The 18,459-nt window shown below is 49.2% G+C and overlaps 1 protein-coding gene across 1 annotated transcript in view; it reads left to right on the top strand.

Annotated features, from left to right (window-relative positions):
• The window catches only part of ABCC2 (ATP binding cassette subfamily C member 2), a 67,803-nt gene extending 49,751 nt beyond the window's left edge, over window positions 1-18,052 (top strand). The window contains exons 24-32 of the mRNA XM_008270326.4: window positions 1,641-1,796; window positions 4,236-4,435; window positions 7,906-8,032; window positions 10,585-10,686; window positions 11,486-11,629; window positions 12,376-12,534; window positions 13,502-13,668; window positions 16,690-16,884; window positions 17,486-18,052. Of these exons, the coding sequence (XP_008268548.1) occupies window positions 1,641-1,796; window positions 4,236-4,435; window positions 7,906-8,032; window positions 10,585-10,686; window positions 11,486-11,629; window positions 12,376-12,534; window positions 13,502-13,668; window positions 16,690-16,884; window positions 17,486-17,615 (1,380 nt within the window). The 3' untranslated portion in view covers window positions 17,616-18,052. The remainder of the gene's footprint in view (window positions 1-1,640; window positions 1,797-4,235; window positions 4,436-7,905; window positions 8,033-10,584; window positions 10,687-11,485; window positions 11,630-12,375; window positions 12,535-13,501; window positions 13,669-16,689; window positions 16,885-17,485) is intronic.
• Window positions 18,053-18,459: the final 407 nt, after the last annotated feature.

The following is an 18,459-nucleotide window of genomic DNA, read 5'->3' as shown; positions in this document are numbered from 1 at the left end:
TTACTTGCTATGCCACAATGCCAGGCCCTAAATCATTGATTTTTAATGCATCTGAGATGGAGGTTTCAGGAACAGAGGCAAGAGACCAGATAATTCTAAATTATATTCAGTTATCATCATCATACTTTTTAGTTTTCTGCTGGGGTAGAAGAGAGCATTTTAAAAACATATCTGAGCATATCTGGGCTCTTGTTTGGTTATAGGGTCGACACAGGAAGGGTAAATCAAGCTCACAGCCAGGTTCTGGGGACACAGTGGCTGCTTCAAAAGCGGGCACGTAACTGGTCCCCATCTGTCACCTTCCTCTGAGGCAGAAATGGTGGGCATTATATCTTTGGAGACAACTTCAGTGGACTCTGCTCTCTAACAGAACCTAAAAGAGGACACGGTTTTGGTTGGGGAAATTTTGTAATGATTGCAGTCTTTTTGCACATTATAATGTAATTATAATTAGCCTTCTGGAAAAGAGACTGCAGAGGGCTTCCTGTGAACTACCTCGGCAGCAGTCATACTTTACTGATTTCTTTTGCATGAAAAAGGAAACTGTCAACTCACCATAAGTTGTATGTGGGAGGTTGCACAGGCCTATGAAGGAGTTTGGCATAGGGTCCTGTAGAATCAGAGGCTGAGTCCTTAAGAGGAGATTGGAGGATTGAACAATGGAGAATCTGTTTTGGGTAAGCTGCAAAAAAATGTTAGCTGGTGAGGACTTTGTTTTTTCCTGAAAACCCTGGATGTATTCATTTGCATTCTGGTATGACCCGGGGGAGACAGATTAGATGCAGGAGTCATCCATGATTGAGAGCTATTGGTTTAGGAACTCCTGAAGTAATTTGGGCTTACCGTGGTATTCACATATCCGCTATCATAGAATTAATAGAATCCTCTAGGAAATCTCGGCCAGGACAAGTCAAAATGTAAGTCAGTCTTCCTGAGTATGTTCCAAACCATCCATCCTTCCATTAAATTTCTCAGTTGTTGATTTATTCCACAAGACAAGAATATAACATGAGTGTATATGACCCCCTCCCCATCACCTGCAGGTTCCTTGGTTGGAACACTGGCCAGGCAGGGATCACATTCAGTGCCACCTCCCTTTTCCCTCGATGGGCTGCACTTGGAAGAGGAAACACCTTCCCAGGATAGGGTGGTTCTTCAGTCAAGGGCAGGTGACAGGGCCTTGTTGAGTGAAGCCTCCCAACAAATGTTTACTGAATGTGTATTGAAAGCCAGGCTCTGTTCTGGGTTCTCAATAGAATTAAGGCCTGTGTAATGTTGGCATAACTGAACTGGTTTGGCTATGGGAGAAGGATTTACCCAAAAGGTTTTATTGGCTTACAATGATTATGAATGGCTTAAGAAATCTGACAAATGGGCATTTTACTGAGAAGAGTGAAAACTGACCAGATCTACTGAAAAAAGGTAAAAGATGACTCCTATTTTGATTTGGAGGAATTTTGAAAAATGAAGAAGTTACAGGAATGAGGTTGGTTATTGGTATGACCAGCACAATGTATGGCAAGTGAGTATCATGGAAAGATTAAATGAAGGAGTCACTGGAAATGTGCAGAATTGAGCCAGGAAGGTCCAGAACGTCTCAGGAACTGACTGGTGTGCCATCTCTGCCAACTGTATTCCAGGACATTTCCACAGTGGATGACACCCTCCCTCAGTCCTTGCGTAGCTGGATGATGTGCTTCCTGGCAATAATCAGCACCCTCATCATGATCTGCATGGCCACCCCTGTCTTCGCCGTCATCATCATTCCTCTCGCCATTATTTATGTGGCTGTTCAGGTAGGTCTGGAGATGGCTAGGTCTTCCTTCCTGAGATTCTCCTCTTTTTTTTTTTTTTTTATTGCTAGTTACTCATCCTCTCCAGCTTCTTCGCTGTTTAATTAAATATTTGATTTACCCAGGAACCCAGAGGCCCCCTGAATTGTTGGCTTCAACTAGTATATGATTTACAGCAAATGTACCCCTAACTGCTGCCCTAGCTGACACAGATTTATGTCTCCAGCCAAGACTGCTTTGAGACTGGCTCTAGGCAAAGTCTTTCTGCTCTGTAAGAAAGGTCGTTTCTCTGATTGTGCTACGGTGTCTCCTCTTTTGGCTTTGAATAGGTGCACCTACTGGAGATACTTCTCAGCAGGGGCTGGGCATTTCTTCACTTTGGTTCAGTTCAAGTTCACTAGGGTGTCTGGATGGTTTAGGCTCGGTGCCAGTACATTCTTTGAGAAAACAGGTAGCTTGAGAATCAAACCTCACAGAAAACTGGGAGGGACTCTATGCCCATGATAAAAACTGATGAGGGGAAGCTGCAGGTGGGACCCTTGTCCCAGCAGGTGTCTTTGTGATGAACTGTTTACCCAGGGGATACAGTGCTGAATACTACAGTCAGGGTCTTATGGCCTTGTGGTGCGAGCATGGAGTTACTCAGGTACATGCAATTCCCATAGCAAACCAAAAGTAGGAAGCAGAATTATTCAAGGAAATTTCTGGGTATAACATTTTGCATTGACTCACCTGGTCAGCTGCCCCGGCTTTCAGCAAACCCTCACTGAGTCCTTTGGCAATGTTAGTGCCTCTCACTGCACTTGGCCCTTCAGGTGATAGACTCTATTCTCTCTCTCTCTCTCTCTCTCTCTCTCTCTCTCTTTTGGCAGGCAGAGTTAGAAAGTGAGAGAAAGAGGCAGAGAGAAAGGTCTTCCTTTTCCGTTGGTTCACCCCTCAAATGGCTGCTGCAGCCAGTGTGCTGCACAGATCTGAAGCCAGGAGCCAGGTGATTCCTCCTGGTCTCTCATGCGGGTGCAGGGCCCAAGCACTTGAGCCATCCTCTACTGCCTTCCCAGGCCACAGCAGAGAGCTGGACTGGAAAAGGAGCAACTGGAACAGAACTGGCACCCCAACCGGGACTAGAACCCAGAGTACTGGCGCCACAGGCAGTAGTGAGCCGCGGTGCCGGGCTGAGAGGAACATTTAAAAAAAAAAATGGTTGTTTATTTATGTTTATCTACTTGAAATGCAGAGTGATAGAGAGAGAGAGAGAATCTTCCATCTATTGGTTCACTCTTCAAATGCCTACAACAGGCAAGTTTGGGCCAGGCCAAAACAAAAAGCCTGGAATTCCGTAAGGGTCTCTCACCTGGGTGATCAGGATCAAAGCACTCGAGTCATCATCTGTTGCCTCCCAGGATGTATTAGCAAGAAGCTGGGTCAGAGTGGAGGAGCCAGAGCTCAAACCAGGAACTCCAATATGAGCTGAGAGTGTCCAAGCCTAACTTTCTGTACCAGGACATCCATCCGAGAACATCTTTCTTACTTATTTTCCCCCCTTGCACCATTTTATCCTCAGAATAGCATAGAACTTGATACATTGTAAATCCTCAGAGGAATTTTTTTGTGTTAATAAATAATGAATGAAATACTCATGGAACCCGAGTCTGAGCTGCTATCTCTCCCCTTAGATGGTGGCAATGACTGGTCCAATGAGCTCCATTTTCCACCCCCTCCCCCCAATCCCATCCTAACCTTCCTAGATGTCCAACAGAGAGCTGGACTGGAAGAGGTGCAACCGGGACAGAACCAGCGCCCCAACCGGGCCTAGAACCCAGGGTGCTGGCGCTGCAGGCGGAGGCTTAGCCTAGTGAGCCGCGGCGCTGGCCAATGCACACTCTCTTACATCCAGTTGCCATTCTTACACTCCACATTCTGCATTCCATCAGAATTCTCTTTACCTTCACACACCACTGAGGCACACTTTTGGTCACTCAACTGACTCCACTCTTGAATTTTTACCCAAACCTCAACTTACCTACCTCTGGCCATTTCCTGTCCATCCCACTTACACACCATGTCTTTAACAAAATCCTTTTGGAGACCATTTCTCTAACGAGTACAGAAACTTCAGACAACATCTGCACATTTTGGGGAGAATATGGCTTAGGCTGACAAAACTTCTTATGTGGGCTGGAAATCTTGACCATCAAGGCTGTGGTATTGTTCCCTCACTGTCCTCCTGCTCAGTTCCCCACCAACCCCAGTCTTCCTGTGCTTCTGTCCCTGTGTGCCTCTCATCCTTCCTTTCGGGAGAGCTGACACTGCAGGCATCCGTGCTGTTCGGGTGTGGGCTGTGTCCGTCAGGGTGAGGGGTGTTGGGTCACAGCCGGGCAGGCAGAAGTACAGCATGTGCAGCATGATTGTGCAACTCTCTGACCCTTTGCTTTTTGTGTTCAGGTGTTTTATGTGGCTACCTCCCGCCAGCTGAGACGTCTGGACTCTGTCACCCGATCCCCAATCTACTCTCACTTTACTGAGACTGTGTCAGGTTTGCCTGTGATCCGTGCCTTTGAGCACCAACAGCGATTTCTGAAACAAAATGAGATAGGGATTGACACCAACCAGAAATGTGTGTCTTCCTGGATTACTTCCAACAGGTGAGGCTTCCCCTGGTAGCTGCACAAGTGCGTGCTGCGGAGCTCTCATTCTGACATTAGCCGCGGGAAGGCAGGATGGCTGGTGGTGTGACAGCCACGGTGGCTGCGTGAACCTGCAGGCCACGGAAGCAGAGAGAAGAAAGCACAAGCTTTGTCATCAGAGACTGGGTCCCTATGCCAGTCTACCGTGTGCCAACTCGGGTGAATTGTCTTTGCCTCTCTAAAGAAAAAGCTCAGTGTCTTTGATTTTATAATGGCTAGACTACAGCCTGCCTCCCAGGGTTATGGTGGCACTGTGAGCATATGGTAAGCCAGGTACTGTGCGAGTGCTGGTGCACTGCACATTCTGTTTGCTTCCCTGAGCATGGATGTGATTCTCCCTGGGCGTGGTGCGGGAAGAAGTGGTGGTGGAAGAGGATGGTGAGAGGTAGAAATTGGGGAGAGAAGAGTTAGAAAGCTTTTGGTAAATCCCATTAATGACAGAAATGGAAAACTCATGGCCTGTGAAGTGAATCCCTGAACAGGTGAGCATCGTTCTCCAGCATCCTCAGACCGTGGTCACTGTGGTGCATCCTCAGGGGGGGAAGGTTTTTTTTGTTTTTTAAGATTTATTTTTATTTATTTGAAAGAGTTACAGAGAGATGTAGACAGACAGACAGACAGACAGACAGACATACACACACACAGCTCTTCCATCTGCTGGTTCGCTCCCCAAATGGCCGCAACGGCTGGAGCTGGGTTGATCCGAAGCCGGGAGCCAGGAGCTTCTTCTGGGTCTCCTACGTGGATATAGGGGCCCAAGAACTGGGCCATCCTCCATTGCTTTCCAGGCACATTAGCAGGGAGCTGGATTGGAAGTGGATGGGGGCCGGCGCTGTGGTGCAGCAGGTTAACGCCCTGGCCTGAAGCACTGGCATCCCATATGGGCGCCAGTTCAAGACCCTGCTGCTCCACTTCCTATCCGGCTCTCTGCTATGGCCTGGGAAAGCAGTAAAAGATGGCCCAAGTCCTTGGGCCCCTGCACTGGTGTGGGAGACTCAGGAGAAGCTCCTGGCTCCTGGCTTCAGATCGGCACAGCTCTGGTCGTTGCGGCCAATTGGGGAGTTAACCAGAGGATGGAAGACCTCTTTCTCTCTCTCTGCCTCTCCTCTCTCTGTGTAACTCTGACTTTCAAATAAATAAATAAATCTTAAAAAAAAAAAAAAAAAAGGTAGTGGAGCAGCTGGGACTGGAACCGGTGCCCATATGGGCGTCCATATTGGTTGCCGGTGCTGCAGCCAGGTCTTTAACCTGCTACACCACAGCGGTGGCCCCAGGATGAAGGTCCTTTACAGGAAGGGCAGATTCATGAGTTGTTTCCAAAGTGTCCGGAGGTGTTAAGGGCAGGCTAATGATGTTCAGTATTATTTGAAACATGGAAAGGTCAGAAATTTGATTGTTAAGATATTTGATTTCTTAGACTTCCCAAGAAAGAAAAGGCATGTAAGTAAATACTTTTGGACCCATTGTAAAATGTGCATATTTATTTGAAAACATGCTAGAATTATTGGTACAAGCCTATTTAAATGTATTTTATTTGGAACAAATTTTATAAGCTGTGTCTCTATATATGTACCTTTCAGTCCTCTACACAGCCTAGGGTATTTCTCTGTGACTGATGCATACCTAACTCCCCACTCCCACCCCATTCCGAGATTCTTCTCCACGTTTTTACAAAGACTGATATCGAACAGGGAATATTGAGCCTTCCTACGATGCTTACTTTTTTTTTATGTTTTTACTTAAAAAAAAGATTTATTTATTTATTTGAAAGGCAGAGTTTAGGCTGGCGCCGCGGCTCACTAGGCTAATCCTCTGCCTACAGCGCTGGCATCCCGGGTTCTAGGCCTGGTTGGGGCGCTGGATTCTGTCCCAGTTGCTCCTCTTCCTGTCCAGCCCTCTGCTGTGGCCTGGGAAGACAGTGGAGGATGGTCCAGGTGCTTGGGCCCTGCACCCGCATGGGAGACCAGGAAGAAGCAGCTGGCTCCTGGCTTCTGATCAGCGCACTGGGTGGGCTGCAACGCACCGGCCGTAGCGGCCACTTTGGGGGGGTGAACCAACGGGAAAAGGAGGATTTTTCTCTCTGTCTCTTTCTCACTGTCTAACTCTGCCTGTCAAAAAAAAAAAAAGAAAAAGAAAAAAAAAAGAAAAAAAAGAAAGGCAGAGTTTAAAAAGAGAGGCAGAGAAAGAGAGAGAGAGAAGGCTTCCAACTGCTGGTTCACTCCCCCAGATGGCTACAATGGCCGGAGCTGCACTGATCTGAAGCCAGGAGCCAGGAGCTTCTTCAGGGTTTCCCATATGGATACAGGGCCCAAGGACTTGGGCCATCTCCTACTGCTTTCCCAGGCCTTCGCAGAGAGCTGGATTGGAAGTGGAATAGCTGGGACTTGAATCAGTGCAATATGGGATGCCAGCCTTGCCGGCAGCGGCTTTACCCACTATGCCACAGCACTGGCCCCATTACTTTTTTTTTTTTTTTTTTTTTTTTTTTTGACAAGCAGAGTTAGACAGTGAGAGAGAGACAGAAAGAAAGGTCTTCCTTTTCCGTTGGTTCACCCCCCAATGGCTGCTGCGGCCGGCGCTGGCGCTGCAGGCGGAGGATTAGCCTATTGAGCCGCAGCGCCGGCCCCCCATTACTTTTTAATTTTACATCTGGATTCCCTTGCTTCCTCAACTGATTAAAATTATTTGTTTAAAATGCAAATTCTTTTTTTTAAAAAAAGATTTATTTATTTATGTATTTGAAAGAGTTACAGAGGAGAGAGAGGGGAAGACAGAGATCTTATGTCTACTGGTTCAATCCCCAAATGTCTGCAACAGCAGGGGCTGGGCCAGCCTAAAGCCAGGAGACTGGAAATCCATCCAGGTCTCCCATATGGTGGCAGGGGCCCAAGCACTGGAGCCATCCTATTCTGCTATCTAAGGTGCATTAGCAGGAACTTGGATTGGAAGTGGAGCTAGGACTCAAACCAGCATTCATATGGGATGCCATCATTGCAGGCGGCGGTTTAGCCCACGGCACCACAATGCCATTCCCAAAATAAAAATTCTTAAGTCCCATCGGAGGCCCACTGAATTGAAATCCCCTAGAGAAAAGTTCAGGAATGTTTTATTTAAATTTGTAGCACTGTATTTTGAACAGTTGCTCCAAGTGATTCTTATCATTTGGCAACTTTGGGAGACTTGTACGCCAAGGTTCTCTTAATTTAACAAACTCCTCTAGGACCTTTAAATTGCAGCCCATTTCTGGGAAAAATACAATTTAATTAACAGATTTTTTTTGGAGTACATAGTGTTCCTAAACTGAATTGAGGACATCTAAGAGTGCAGTGCTGCCAGTTCAAACCCTCTAAGAATGTTCTGTGAATGCCAAGGTGGTGGGTGAAGTGAGGAAGTTATCAGTGACGCCTCTCTCTCTGCTTCTCTTACAGGTGGCTTGCATTTCGCCTGGAGCTGGTTGGGAACTTGGTCGTGTTCAGTTCAGCCTTGATGATGGTTATTTATAGAGATACCCTCAGTGGGGACGTTGTGGGCTTTGTTTTGTCCAATGCACTCAATGTGAGTCTTAAAACTAGGAGTTTGGCTAAATTAATATATGTGTTCTTTTTTAAAAGATTTATTTACTTATTTGAAAGGTAGAGTTACAGAAAGAGAGAGAGAGAAGACAGAGACAGAGAGAAAGAGGTCTTCCATCTGCTGGTTCACTCTGCAAATGGCTTCAATGGCTGGAACTAGGCCTGGCTGAAGCCAGGAGCCAGGAACTCCATCCAGGTCTCTCACATGGGTGCAGGGGCCCAAGCAATTGGGACATCTTCTGCTGCTTTCCCAGGTGCATTAGCAGAGAACTAGATTGGAAGTAGAGCATCTGGGACTCTAACTAGTACTCGTTTGAAATGCCAGCATTGCAGGTGGCAGCTTAACCCACTGCTCCCAACACTGGCCCCAATGCACTTATTCTTAAACTGAGTCTGGGGTACACTGTGGAGTCTGTGCTTTTGATTCCTATATATATATATATATATATGTATATGTATATGTATATGATTCATATATATGAATTACACACACACACACACACAGAGTAGCCCTGAGGACATAAGAAGGCAATTTTTATATGTTTCACTATAATAATTCCTCTTCTCTGACTCTGTGCTTGGTTATTTATTTATTTATTTTTTGACAGGCAGAGTTAGAGAGAGACAGAGAGAAAAGTCTTCCTTCCGTTTGTTCACCCCCAAATGGCTGCTACAGCCAGCACGCTGTGCCGATCTGAAGCCAGGAGCCAGGTGCTTCCTCCTGGTCTCCCATGCGGGTGCAGGGCCCAAGCACTTGGGCCATCCTCCACTGCCTTCCTGGGCCACAGCAGAGAGCTGGACTGGAAGAGGAGCAACCAGGACAGAATCCGGTGCCCCAACTGGGACTAGAACCCGGGGTACCGGCGCCGCAGGCGGAGGATTAGCCTAGTGAGCCACGGCACTGGCCGAGGGCTTGGTTATCTTCAAAAGAGATAATAAATAAGTTTTTTCTCTGGAATATAGGAATAATCAGGAAGTTTTTGGAACAAATAATTCCTCCTATATTTGTCTTTCTCAGTTCATAATAATTGGAGCTAATTGTACTAATGACCACAGAGTCTAATAAGCCTCTATAATGTTTCTCACTGCAGTATCCCCAGCATTACCAGGGCACAAGTGACAGACATTATTAGTTCCCAGCCCTGAAGACAGTGGCCAGCACTGCAGTAACTGTTCAATAAGCACTTGTCCAATAAACGAATCATTTGACCACCTTTCATGGTATCTTTCTGAACTAATGCTTTAGAAGCTTATATAGCCGCAAGTGGGCTTTATATAGTACTGTTTTTTTTTTTTTTTTGAAAGGCAGAGTGGACAGTGAGAGAGAGAGAGAGACAGAGAGAAAGGTCTTCCTTTTGCCATTGGTTCACCCTCCAATGGCCGCCGCTGCCGACGCGCTGCGGCCGGCGCACCACACCGATCCGATGGCAAGAGCCAGGTACTTATCCTGGTCTCCCATGGGGTGCAGGGCCCAAGGACTTGGGCCATCCTCCACTGCACTCCCGGGCCACAGCAGAGAGCAGGACAGGAAGAGGGGCCACCGGGACAGAATGCAGCGCCCCGACCGGGACTAGAACCCGGTGTGCCGGCGCCGCAAGGCGGAGGATTAGCCTAGTGAGCCGCGGCGCCGGCTAGTACTGTCTTAATTAAAGGTACCTAAGGCCAGTGTTATCAATCTAGGGTACCCAAAAGGATGGTTATTCTCCAGAGTCACTTGGGTCTTTGAGCTACTGCCCCTTCACACCCCTTCCCCCACCCCCATTTCTAAGCATATTAAACCAGGACAGCCAGCACAGAGGGTCAGGAAACTGTTCGATGGAACCAAAGCCACTGCAACATCATCAGTTGGATGTGGCATAGCCTTCGCAGAGTGGTCACTCTTGGCCCCACTGAGCATATACTCTGCACTTGAAGACTCTCTTCTCTCACCACCATTTGCTTCCCAAGAACTCCCTGTGGGTAGATGCCAACCCCTGAGCCTTTGTCTGAAAGAAGGCGGCCTCCACATGCCCCGGATCATGATAGCCTTTCCATCAGTAGTTAGATGTTTCTGTGCAATGGCAGGGAGGCCCCTGGAACTGATGGCTGTAGAGAAGGATCAGGGTCCACATGGCCGTCCCCACCTTGAAGGCGGATGGTGAACAAGAACAGAGACAAGAGTGGCAGCTTTGGGGCAGGTTTTTGTCTGTCCTGCCCTTCCCCATTCATAGACTGCCATTCACAACCCCTCCACATAGAACCCAGGCTTACAGTCAGGAAACCCACGTGCTGGCCCCACTCGACCAATGACCAACCCCTCCAGCGCCGGCTTTCATACCAAACTACTACAGCATTGTATTGCCCCTCACGCGAGCACCACACAGTCAAGCTCGTGTGCTGATCTCATTTCCTCCCCGATAGAGATGAGAACTGTCTTTCTCTTACTCTCCAAGAGAGCTCAGTACAATGCTGAGTACAGAGTAGGCACCGTGCAGCTTAACCAGTTGAGTTGGCTTGAGACCTGAGACGATTTTCTGCCTTCTGCTTTTTCTGCAGATCACACAAACCCTGAACTGGCTAGTGAGGATGACATCCGAAACGGAGACCAACATCGTGGCTGTTGAGCGAATTACCGAGTACATAAAAGTGGAAAATGAGGTAAGGAGGGATTACAGAAACCCAAGGATAAGACAAAAATAAAATATAAAAAAATGCAGCTCCTTCAAGAGTGCATCATCCTCAGTATTCACATGGGATCATAATGGTTCTCTTCACGTTTCCTTTGCTTGCGCTCTAGAGACCCAACCTCTTCAAGCATAGAATAGGAAATGGTTTGGGGAAAGTCAGATCCTGGAATGTTCCAAGGTAATGGTGGCTTCCTTCTGGACCAAGCGTATGGGGTGGCATTTCTTTCTTTCTTTCTTTTTTTTCTTTTAGGATTTATTTATTATTTGAAAGTCAGAATTACACAGAGAGAGGAGAGGCAGAGAGAGAGAGGTCTTCCATCCGCTGGTTCACTCCCCAATGGGCCGGCCACAATGGCCAGAGTTGAGCCAATCTGAAGCCAAGAGCCAGGAGATTCCTCTAGGTCTCCCACGCGGTGCAGGGGCCCAAGGACTTGGGCCATCTTCTACTGCTTTCCCAGGCCATAGCAGAGAGCTGGATCAGAAGAGGAAAAGCCAGGTCTTGAACCAGTGCCCATATGGGATGTCGGCGCTTCAGGCCAGGGCGTTAACCCGCTGCACCACAGCACCGGCCGCATAGGGTGGCATTTCTTTAATCGAGTAAGGCAGGAATTTTCCCAGAGGGATAAGTCGAGTGCATTCTCTTTAATGTGGATGCCCACAGGTGGTCGGGGCCCTGCCGCCCTTCTCCTGTTCTATGACAGGAGCCTTCCAAGGACTGTTGGGTTGAATTGCCATCATGTGAAGCACTGCTCATTCTATCTCCTTGCCAGGCCCCCTGGGTGACGGATAAGAGGCCTCCAGCAGGTTGGCCCCACAAAGGCGAGATCCAGTTCAGCAACTACCAAGTGCGGTACCGGCCTGAGCTGGATCTGGTGCTGAAAGGGATCAATTGTGACATCAAGAGCATGGAGAAGGTAGGTGGAGCCCGGAGGGGCCTGCATCTGAGGTCTTGAGGTCACAGGATGGCTGGACACAAAGCAGAGAAGCTCTGGGCACTTCCTGTGCCCTGGGCAGGTGCAGGGACACAGCACTTTTTGCTAAGCCTTTCCCTGGCTCCCTGCCAGGAGCCCAGGCTCATTTCCTTGTAGAGGCCACAGCATACAGAGAGGAAGTCAGCATGGAAATGAGGGCGCACGAAGCTTGGGGAGGAATTATTGTGGGGGGTGGTATCCCTAAACAGAGAGTGGCCCAGCTTCCCTCCTGGCTGCAAAGTCAGACCCGTCCTGTGGTGCTGTTGTTACCCAGAGTCTAATGGAGGTTCCCCCCCATCACACACACACACACACACACACACACACACACACACATCTGGATGAGGATGCCGAAGTTCAAGTGTGGGTCCGGCAACACCTGATCCTACCCTTTCCCTCACTTCCCAACAAGTATTTTTTAAACACAACTGTAATTTCCCGTAAGTACGATGACAACAGCTTCCGAGAGGAAGTTCTCAAAAAGCAGCAATTTCGGCGTCAGGATGGGAGAGCCATCTTTCCCAGACACCGGGACGCATTTTTCCCCCAGCTTAATATCTTCGATTTGAAGTAGCCAGGCACTGCCCCTTACCACCTGTGAGTGCAAATGCCTGGGCTGAGTAACTCCTCCCCCTGGCCTCCCCGAGAACTCTGTGTTGAACTAACTTGCAAAGGCACTGTCTTCACAGATTGGTGTGGTGGGCAGGACAGGGGCCGGGAAGTCGTCCCTCACCAACTGCCTCTTCAGAATCTTAGAGGCTGCGGGCGGCCACATCACCATTGATGGAATAGATATCGCTTCCATCGGGCTCCACGACCTTCGAGGCAAGCTGACCATCATCCCTCAGGTGAGCTCCTGCACTTACTCCCTGCACTCCCAGGGAGGCAGCTTGTTCCACAGGAAGTAAAAAAAGCATGTCCTAATTCACTTAAATGCCTATTTAATTCGCACTATTTCTGCCGTCTACCCAGGATTCCTTAAGACACACTGTACCCAGAACTAAAGTTTGGGGTTTTTGTATGCATTTGTGACTGCCAGGATCTGATCAGTAGGTGGCAGCAACACAAAAGAAGTCAAATAGAGCAGATGATTACTTAGCATTTCTGTGGCCCATCATGGTTTGCAGAACCTTTGCAATCAGCATTAGCAATTTTGCCACTGAAGCTTGAAGCCATTAAGCTTTCTACTCCCCATTTGGTACAGTTAAAAGAGAGAGGAGGGCATTTGCTGGTGGTTTCTGCCAGCAAGTGGAACACTTAATGCATCAGCAAGAAAGACTTCCCTCGGCCTCCTCCCACGACTCCACCACATGACCGTGGCCTTGGGGCCCCTCTGCTGTGTGGGGCTCCTCTCTAGAGCCGCCGCTCCTTGCTGCACCGGAGCCAGGCTCCTCTGGAGGTAGCTGTCCTGTGTCTGGGGTTTGTTCAGTTTGACACGTTGTCTTCGCCATCCTCTTCAAAAGCTGAATAAGTTGCTCTCCTGCAACTGTGTTAGCCCTTCCAATGCCTCCCGGGGTCACTACCTCTAAACCACAAGTTTGCGTTTGGGGGCCTCGGACACTCCTCTCATCTTCTTAAGGGATGTGGTGGCAAATGTGGAAACCCATAAATGCGTCTCAGAATGAAAAACTGAAAACGGAGGAGTCCTCTTACTCCCGAGCTTCGCTCCCTGGCTGGCAGCACCGGCAGCCTTCAAAGGGCAAGCCGTGGAAGCTCACCCCGACCCAGCTCCCATCTCGGGCAGGCCCAGCCCACCGACTGCCCCGCCGCAGGGAGCCGACCTGAGCCCCACAGCTCCCTGTCCTTCACTTGCAGGACCCTGTCCTGTTCTCGGGAAGCCTGCGGATGAACCTAGACCCTTTCAACAACTACTCAGATGAGGAGATCTGGAGGGCCCTGGAGCTGGCTCACCTCAAGTCCTTTGTGGCTGGCCTCCAACATGGACTGTCCCACGAAGTGTCAGAGGCCGGGGACAACCTGAGGTAAGGTCTCAAAACCCAGCTCCGCCCCAGGCACTGAGAGGGGGCGAGGGACCCCTGCTCCTGACCCTGGTGATGTGGTGCTTGGCACCGTGGAATCCTCGCCGTCCAGGTCTAATTCCTAGCCTGTGACATGAACCCACTGTGAGGACAGCGTGATAACACAGGTGTGGGAAGGCTCCACAACTCTCAGCAACCTTTGTCATTAAATGCAGCCCTCACGACGCGACACAGCGGGAGCCTGTAGTTGCCACTGTTGTGAAGAATCCCCACGCAGAGCGTCTGCACTGCCTGTGCCGGCAGGCGGGGGGAGACCTGTTCTGCTGCCTGGACACTGCGGGTTTTAAAGGAACCAGCAGGGCTGTGAAGGGCATCTCAGTCGAGGAACCCTGATCAGACACTGTTGCAATCCCTGAAATCAACACAAGATGGTCTTGGCTTTTGCAGTCCTTTTTGCTTTTTCAAAGCATTTTCATAAATGTTGTCCCTTTACTTCTATTTTTTTTTTTTTTTTTTTTGACAGGCAGAGTGGACAGTGAGAGAGAGAGAGACAGAGAGAAAGGTCTTCCTTTTTTGCCGTTGGTTCACCCTCCAATGGCCGCTGCAGCCAGCGCACCGTGCTGATCCGATGGCAGGAGCCAGGTACCTATCCTGGTCTCCCATGGGGTGCAGGGCCCAAGTACTTGGGCCATCCTCCACTGCACTCCCTGGCCACAGCAGAGAGCTGGCCTGGAAGAGGGGCAACTGGAACTGAATCCGGCACCCCGACCGGGACTAGAACCCGGTGTGCTGGCGCCGCAAGGTGGAGGATTAGCCTAGTGAGCTGCAGCGCCGGCCCCCTTTACTTCTGACCTGCACACTGTGCTCACATGTCCATTGACTAACAAGTTGACTTGGCGCTTTCACTATAAGAATTTGAGTTTTCCCTCTACACACTGAAGTTCAGGCCTTAGCCAAAGCCCACTGCTCACGGACAGGTCTTGCTCCTGCCCCAGGTGTCTCAGGAGTGGTCTGCAGGGAATCCAGCGTTAGCACTTGGAGTTCAGGAAGGAAGGGAGGGCTGCACAGCTCAGTGAGTGGCCCAGCACCTCCATCTTCCCCTGGGAGCTTGTTATAAATACAGCATCTGAATTTCAGCAAGAGTCCCGGGTGCTGTGTGCGCACTTACAGTGAGAAGTACTGTCTGGAGTGCTGATGCCCCAGAAGGCTGCAGACCAGAATCACCCTGAATGCTTTGTAAAGTCCCCATGCCCGGGCTGCACCCCAGACCCCAGTGGTTTCACCTGCGAGCCGTGGTAGCAAATGCAATCAAATTTTTTTTCCTCATCAACAGACCTGAGAGCTAGCAGAACTGAAGCAAGTCCTTTGGCCAGTGTAAAAGATTATTCAAACATTCAGTCAACAAATATGTATTTACACAAACTATGTGCCACCCACTGGGGATATAAAAGCCAATAAAACATGCACAGCGGCCAGCGCCGCGGCTCACTAGACTAATCCTCTACCTGTGGTGCCGGCACACTGGGTTCTAGTCCCGGTTGGGGCGCCGGATTCTGTCCCGGTTGCCCCTCTTCCAGGCCAGCTCTCTGCTGTGGCCAGGGAGTGCAGTGGAGGATGGTCCAAGTGCTTGGGCCCTGCACCCGCATGGGAGACCAGGATAAGCACCTGGCTCCAGCCTTCGGATCAGCGTGGTGCACCAACGGCAAAAGGAAGACCTTTCTCTCTGTCTCTCTCTCACTGTCCACTCTGTCAAAAAAAAAAAAAAAAAAAAACACACACAGCCCCTGGCATCCTAACACTTACAAAGAGATGGGGAGACAGACCTGCGGAAGTAAATGCCAGGGCAGCAGTGCTGCAGAAGGGACGCATGGGGCCGCGGCACCTCTCAGTTTGTGAGAGCAAAGATCCCATCGCTGTTCTCACACCGGGAGACACCTGCATGGTATCACCAGTGCCTGCTCTGCAAACCTGAGTCTCAGAGCTGCTTTGAAGGCTTAGGACTTTCATTTCTCTGGTGGACACTGGCTGAGTCAGCTAGGATGGAACAGTTGAGAGCCACGGTGAGGCCTCAGCGCAGCCTGCTCCAATAAAGTCCAGTTGACCCAGGCAGGAGTTTGGTACAAGCTAAGAAAAGAGTTTTGCAGTGTCTCTGATGTTACATTACAGGGAAAAACTACAAGTTCATCTTGGGTGACTTCTTATTTCCTGCAGAAATTTCTTACTGAGAATTACAGAACTTGGGTCTAGCCACCCCCTGTTTAATATGTTCCCTAATGGCCACAGCAGGAAAGAGCAATTAGCAAATTCCTGAATATTTCCTCCACATCATTTCCCAAAGCTGCTTTGTGTAAGTAAGAGGTCCAGCCTTCATTACAGGCTTTTAGCAAATTAAAGCTATTTGCATTTTACAAGCATATTCGAATTGCACATACATTGCTTCTCACACCAAGACATCCTGTTCATTAGAGAACTTCATCTCCAATCACGGCAGAAGGCCTCGAACAAATAATTAGCCTTGAGACTAGAATTACACATTAAAAGAATGAATGGATTTGCTCAGGCCACAGAGAAATGTCACTGGGGCATTCCACTGCATTGGCACCCTATACTAATGGTGCTAGTACCGCTGAGGGGAACTCGGAGATGTTCACGTTGTTTTGTCACTGTTGATGCCACTGTGGCCAAATGGAAAGCTGTGTTCCTGGGCCGGTGTGTTTCAAACGTGCTTACATGTGAAAATTGCCTAGGGTGCTTGTTAAAAATGGACATTCCTACTCTGAGTAAAATGAAGCCTGGAAATATGAATTTTTAAATCAAATATCTGTGGAAGTTCTTCTAATTTTGAAAGTTTGAGAAACACTGCCCACAGCAGCAATGAACAGCTAAGTTGAAGAGGCCAGAGTTTGTAGAAGAGTTGTGGAGCTGGAGGTTTCAAAGTCCGGTCTGGACAATGAACACTGTCCCCGCCTCAGGTTTCCCCTTGGGCCTTAGCGGCTAATGCAAGGTTTCTTCCATTGGCTGCAGCATCGGGCAGCGGCAGCTGCTGTGCCTGGGCAGGGCTCTGCTTCGGAAATCCAAGATCCTGGTCCTGGATGAAGCCACTGCCGCGGTGGACCTGGAGACGGATCACCTCATTCAGACCACCATCCGCAACGAGTTCTCCCACTGCACGGTCATCACCATCGCTCACAGGCTGCACACCATCATGGACAGCGACAAGTGAGTGGGGGCGGGGCCAGGCAGCCCCGAGACACCTTACCGCGCAGGGCTTGACCACTGTCATTTTACAAATGCAGCCCAGGCTGAGAGAGTTTAAGTAATTTGGCCAAAATTATACATCAAGCTAATGAAAGCCAGTGGATGTAAGGGAACCTTCCTGAGAGTGAATGGGAACTTGTGGCTCGAAACCACTGACTGAGTGTATGGGGAGGCGGAGACCTCGGTAGCCCTTCCCAGCTGTGCTGGGTCTCAGCTGCTGCTCCCGTAAAACGCCCAGAGGCTGCTGTCCCTCCCAACTCTGGCACGGCCCAGTCAAAGGTTACCGATCTTAGAGAACTGTCTGGAGAGCAAGGGTCTCGTTTTTGACGCAGGGGAAGGTTCCCTTCCTAGACCGAGATCCGTAAGTGGCATGCAGTCTGCAGACACTGTGCCTGTGTTCTGTTGCTTGATGTGGAATTCGCCACATGATGCCCACGGCTGAGACTCTCCCGGCTCTGTGGCCCTGTACGGCTACACCACAACTTAACCCTGGTTGTTCCTTGAAGGGCCGAGATTGGAGGTTCTACTTTCTGGACTTTTCTTTCTTTCTTCCTTGTTTCAGGATAATGGTCCTGGACAATGGGAACATCGTCGAGTACGGCAGCCCTGAAGAACTGCTGGAGAGCGCTGGCCCCTTCTCTCTGATGGCCAAGGAGTCTGGCATTGAGAATGTGAACAACACAGCGTTCTAGGCAGCAGCTGCCAGGGACGCAGGGGCTGGGAGGCTCAGTCCTGGTTTTGCTTCTGTGACATAGAGCATGTGTACAGAAGTGTGGCTGGAACATACGTGTGTGTAAATGCACATTCATGTATCCACTGCCCAGGAGAGGAAAACGAATATTGCCACATACCCTAAAAGCCCTCTGTGGCTGCACCCCGGCCACACCCCCTTGCCACACAGCTCTCCCAGAGACAACCCCTGCCTCAAATTCCCTGGTGATCATTCCTTTGCCTTTTGTTCTGCTTTTACCACATTTGTATGTTTTCTCGAATAAGGTGTGTCTTTTTGTAACTTATATAAATGGACTGGCTCGTACTGCGTGTGTCCTCCAATGACTTGATTTTTTTGCTCAATCTTATATTTGAGATTCATCTACGTTTATGAAAATAGTAAAGTTCGTTCATTTTACTGCTCTGTGGTCTGGCGTTGTGTGAGTGCTCCGCACTTTACCCGTTTTAATATTGGTGAGCATTAGGGTTGTCTCCAGGGCTTTGCTTTTCTGTTAGGATCAATACTGCTGTGAACACTCTGGCACACACATCCTGGGCCACGCGGGTGAGATCCCTCAAGGGAAGGAGAGTGCACGTGGAAATGTATGCATCCCAGCCAATGCCAAATGGTAATGCCAGTTTTAAACAGTTCTGTCAATCCGGTGAGAGTGAAGCAGTATCTCATTGAGAGTTTAAACTACACGAACCCAGTTACTTCTGAGGTTGAATATCTTTTCATTTACATTTCCTACTAGGTAGTTATTTTGAATACTGTGCCTGATAGTTCCAGTATCTGGATCCTTTGTCTTCTTTTCTTTCTGTGGT

The sequence above is a fragment of the Oryctolagus cuniculus genome, chromosome 15 (genome assembly GCF_964237555.1).
Source record: "Oryctolagus cuniculus chromosome 15, mOryCun1.1, whole genome shotgun sequence".
Classification (NCBI taxonomy): Eukaryota; Metazoa; Chordata; class Mammalia; order Lagomorpha; family Leporidae; genus Oryctolagus; species Oryctolagus cuniculus.
This window is presented reverse-complemented; position numbering and strand designations above follow the sequence as displayed.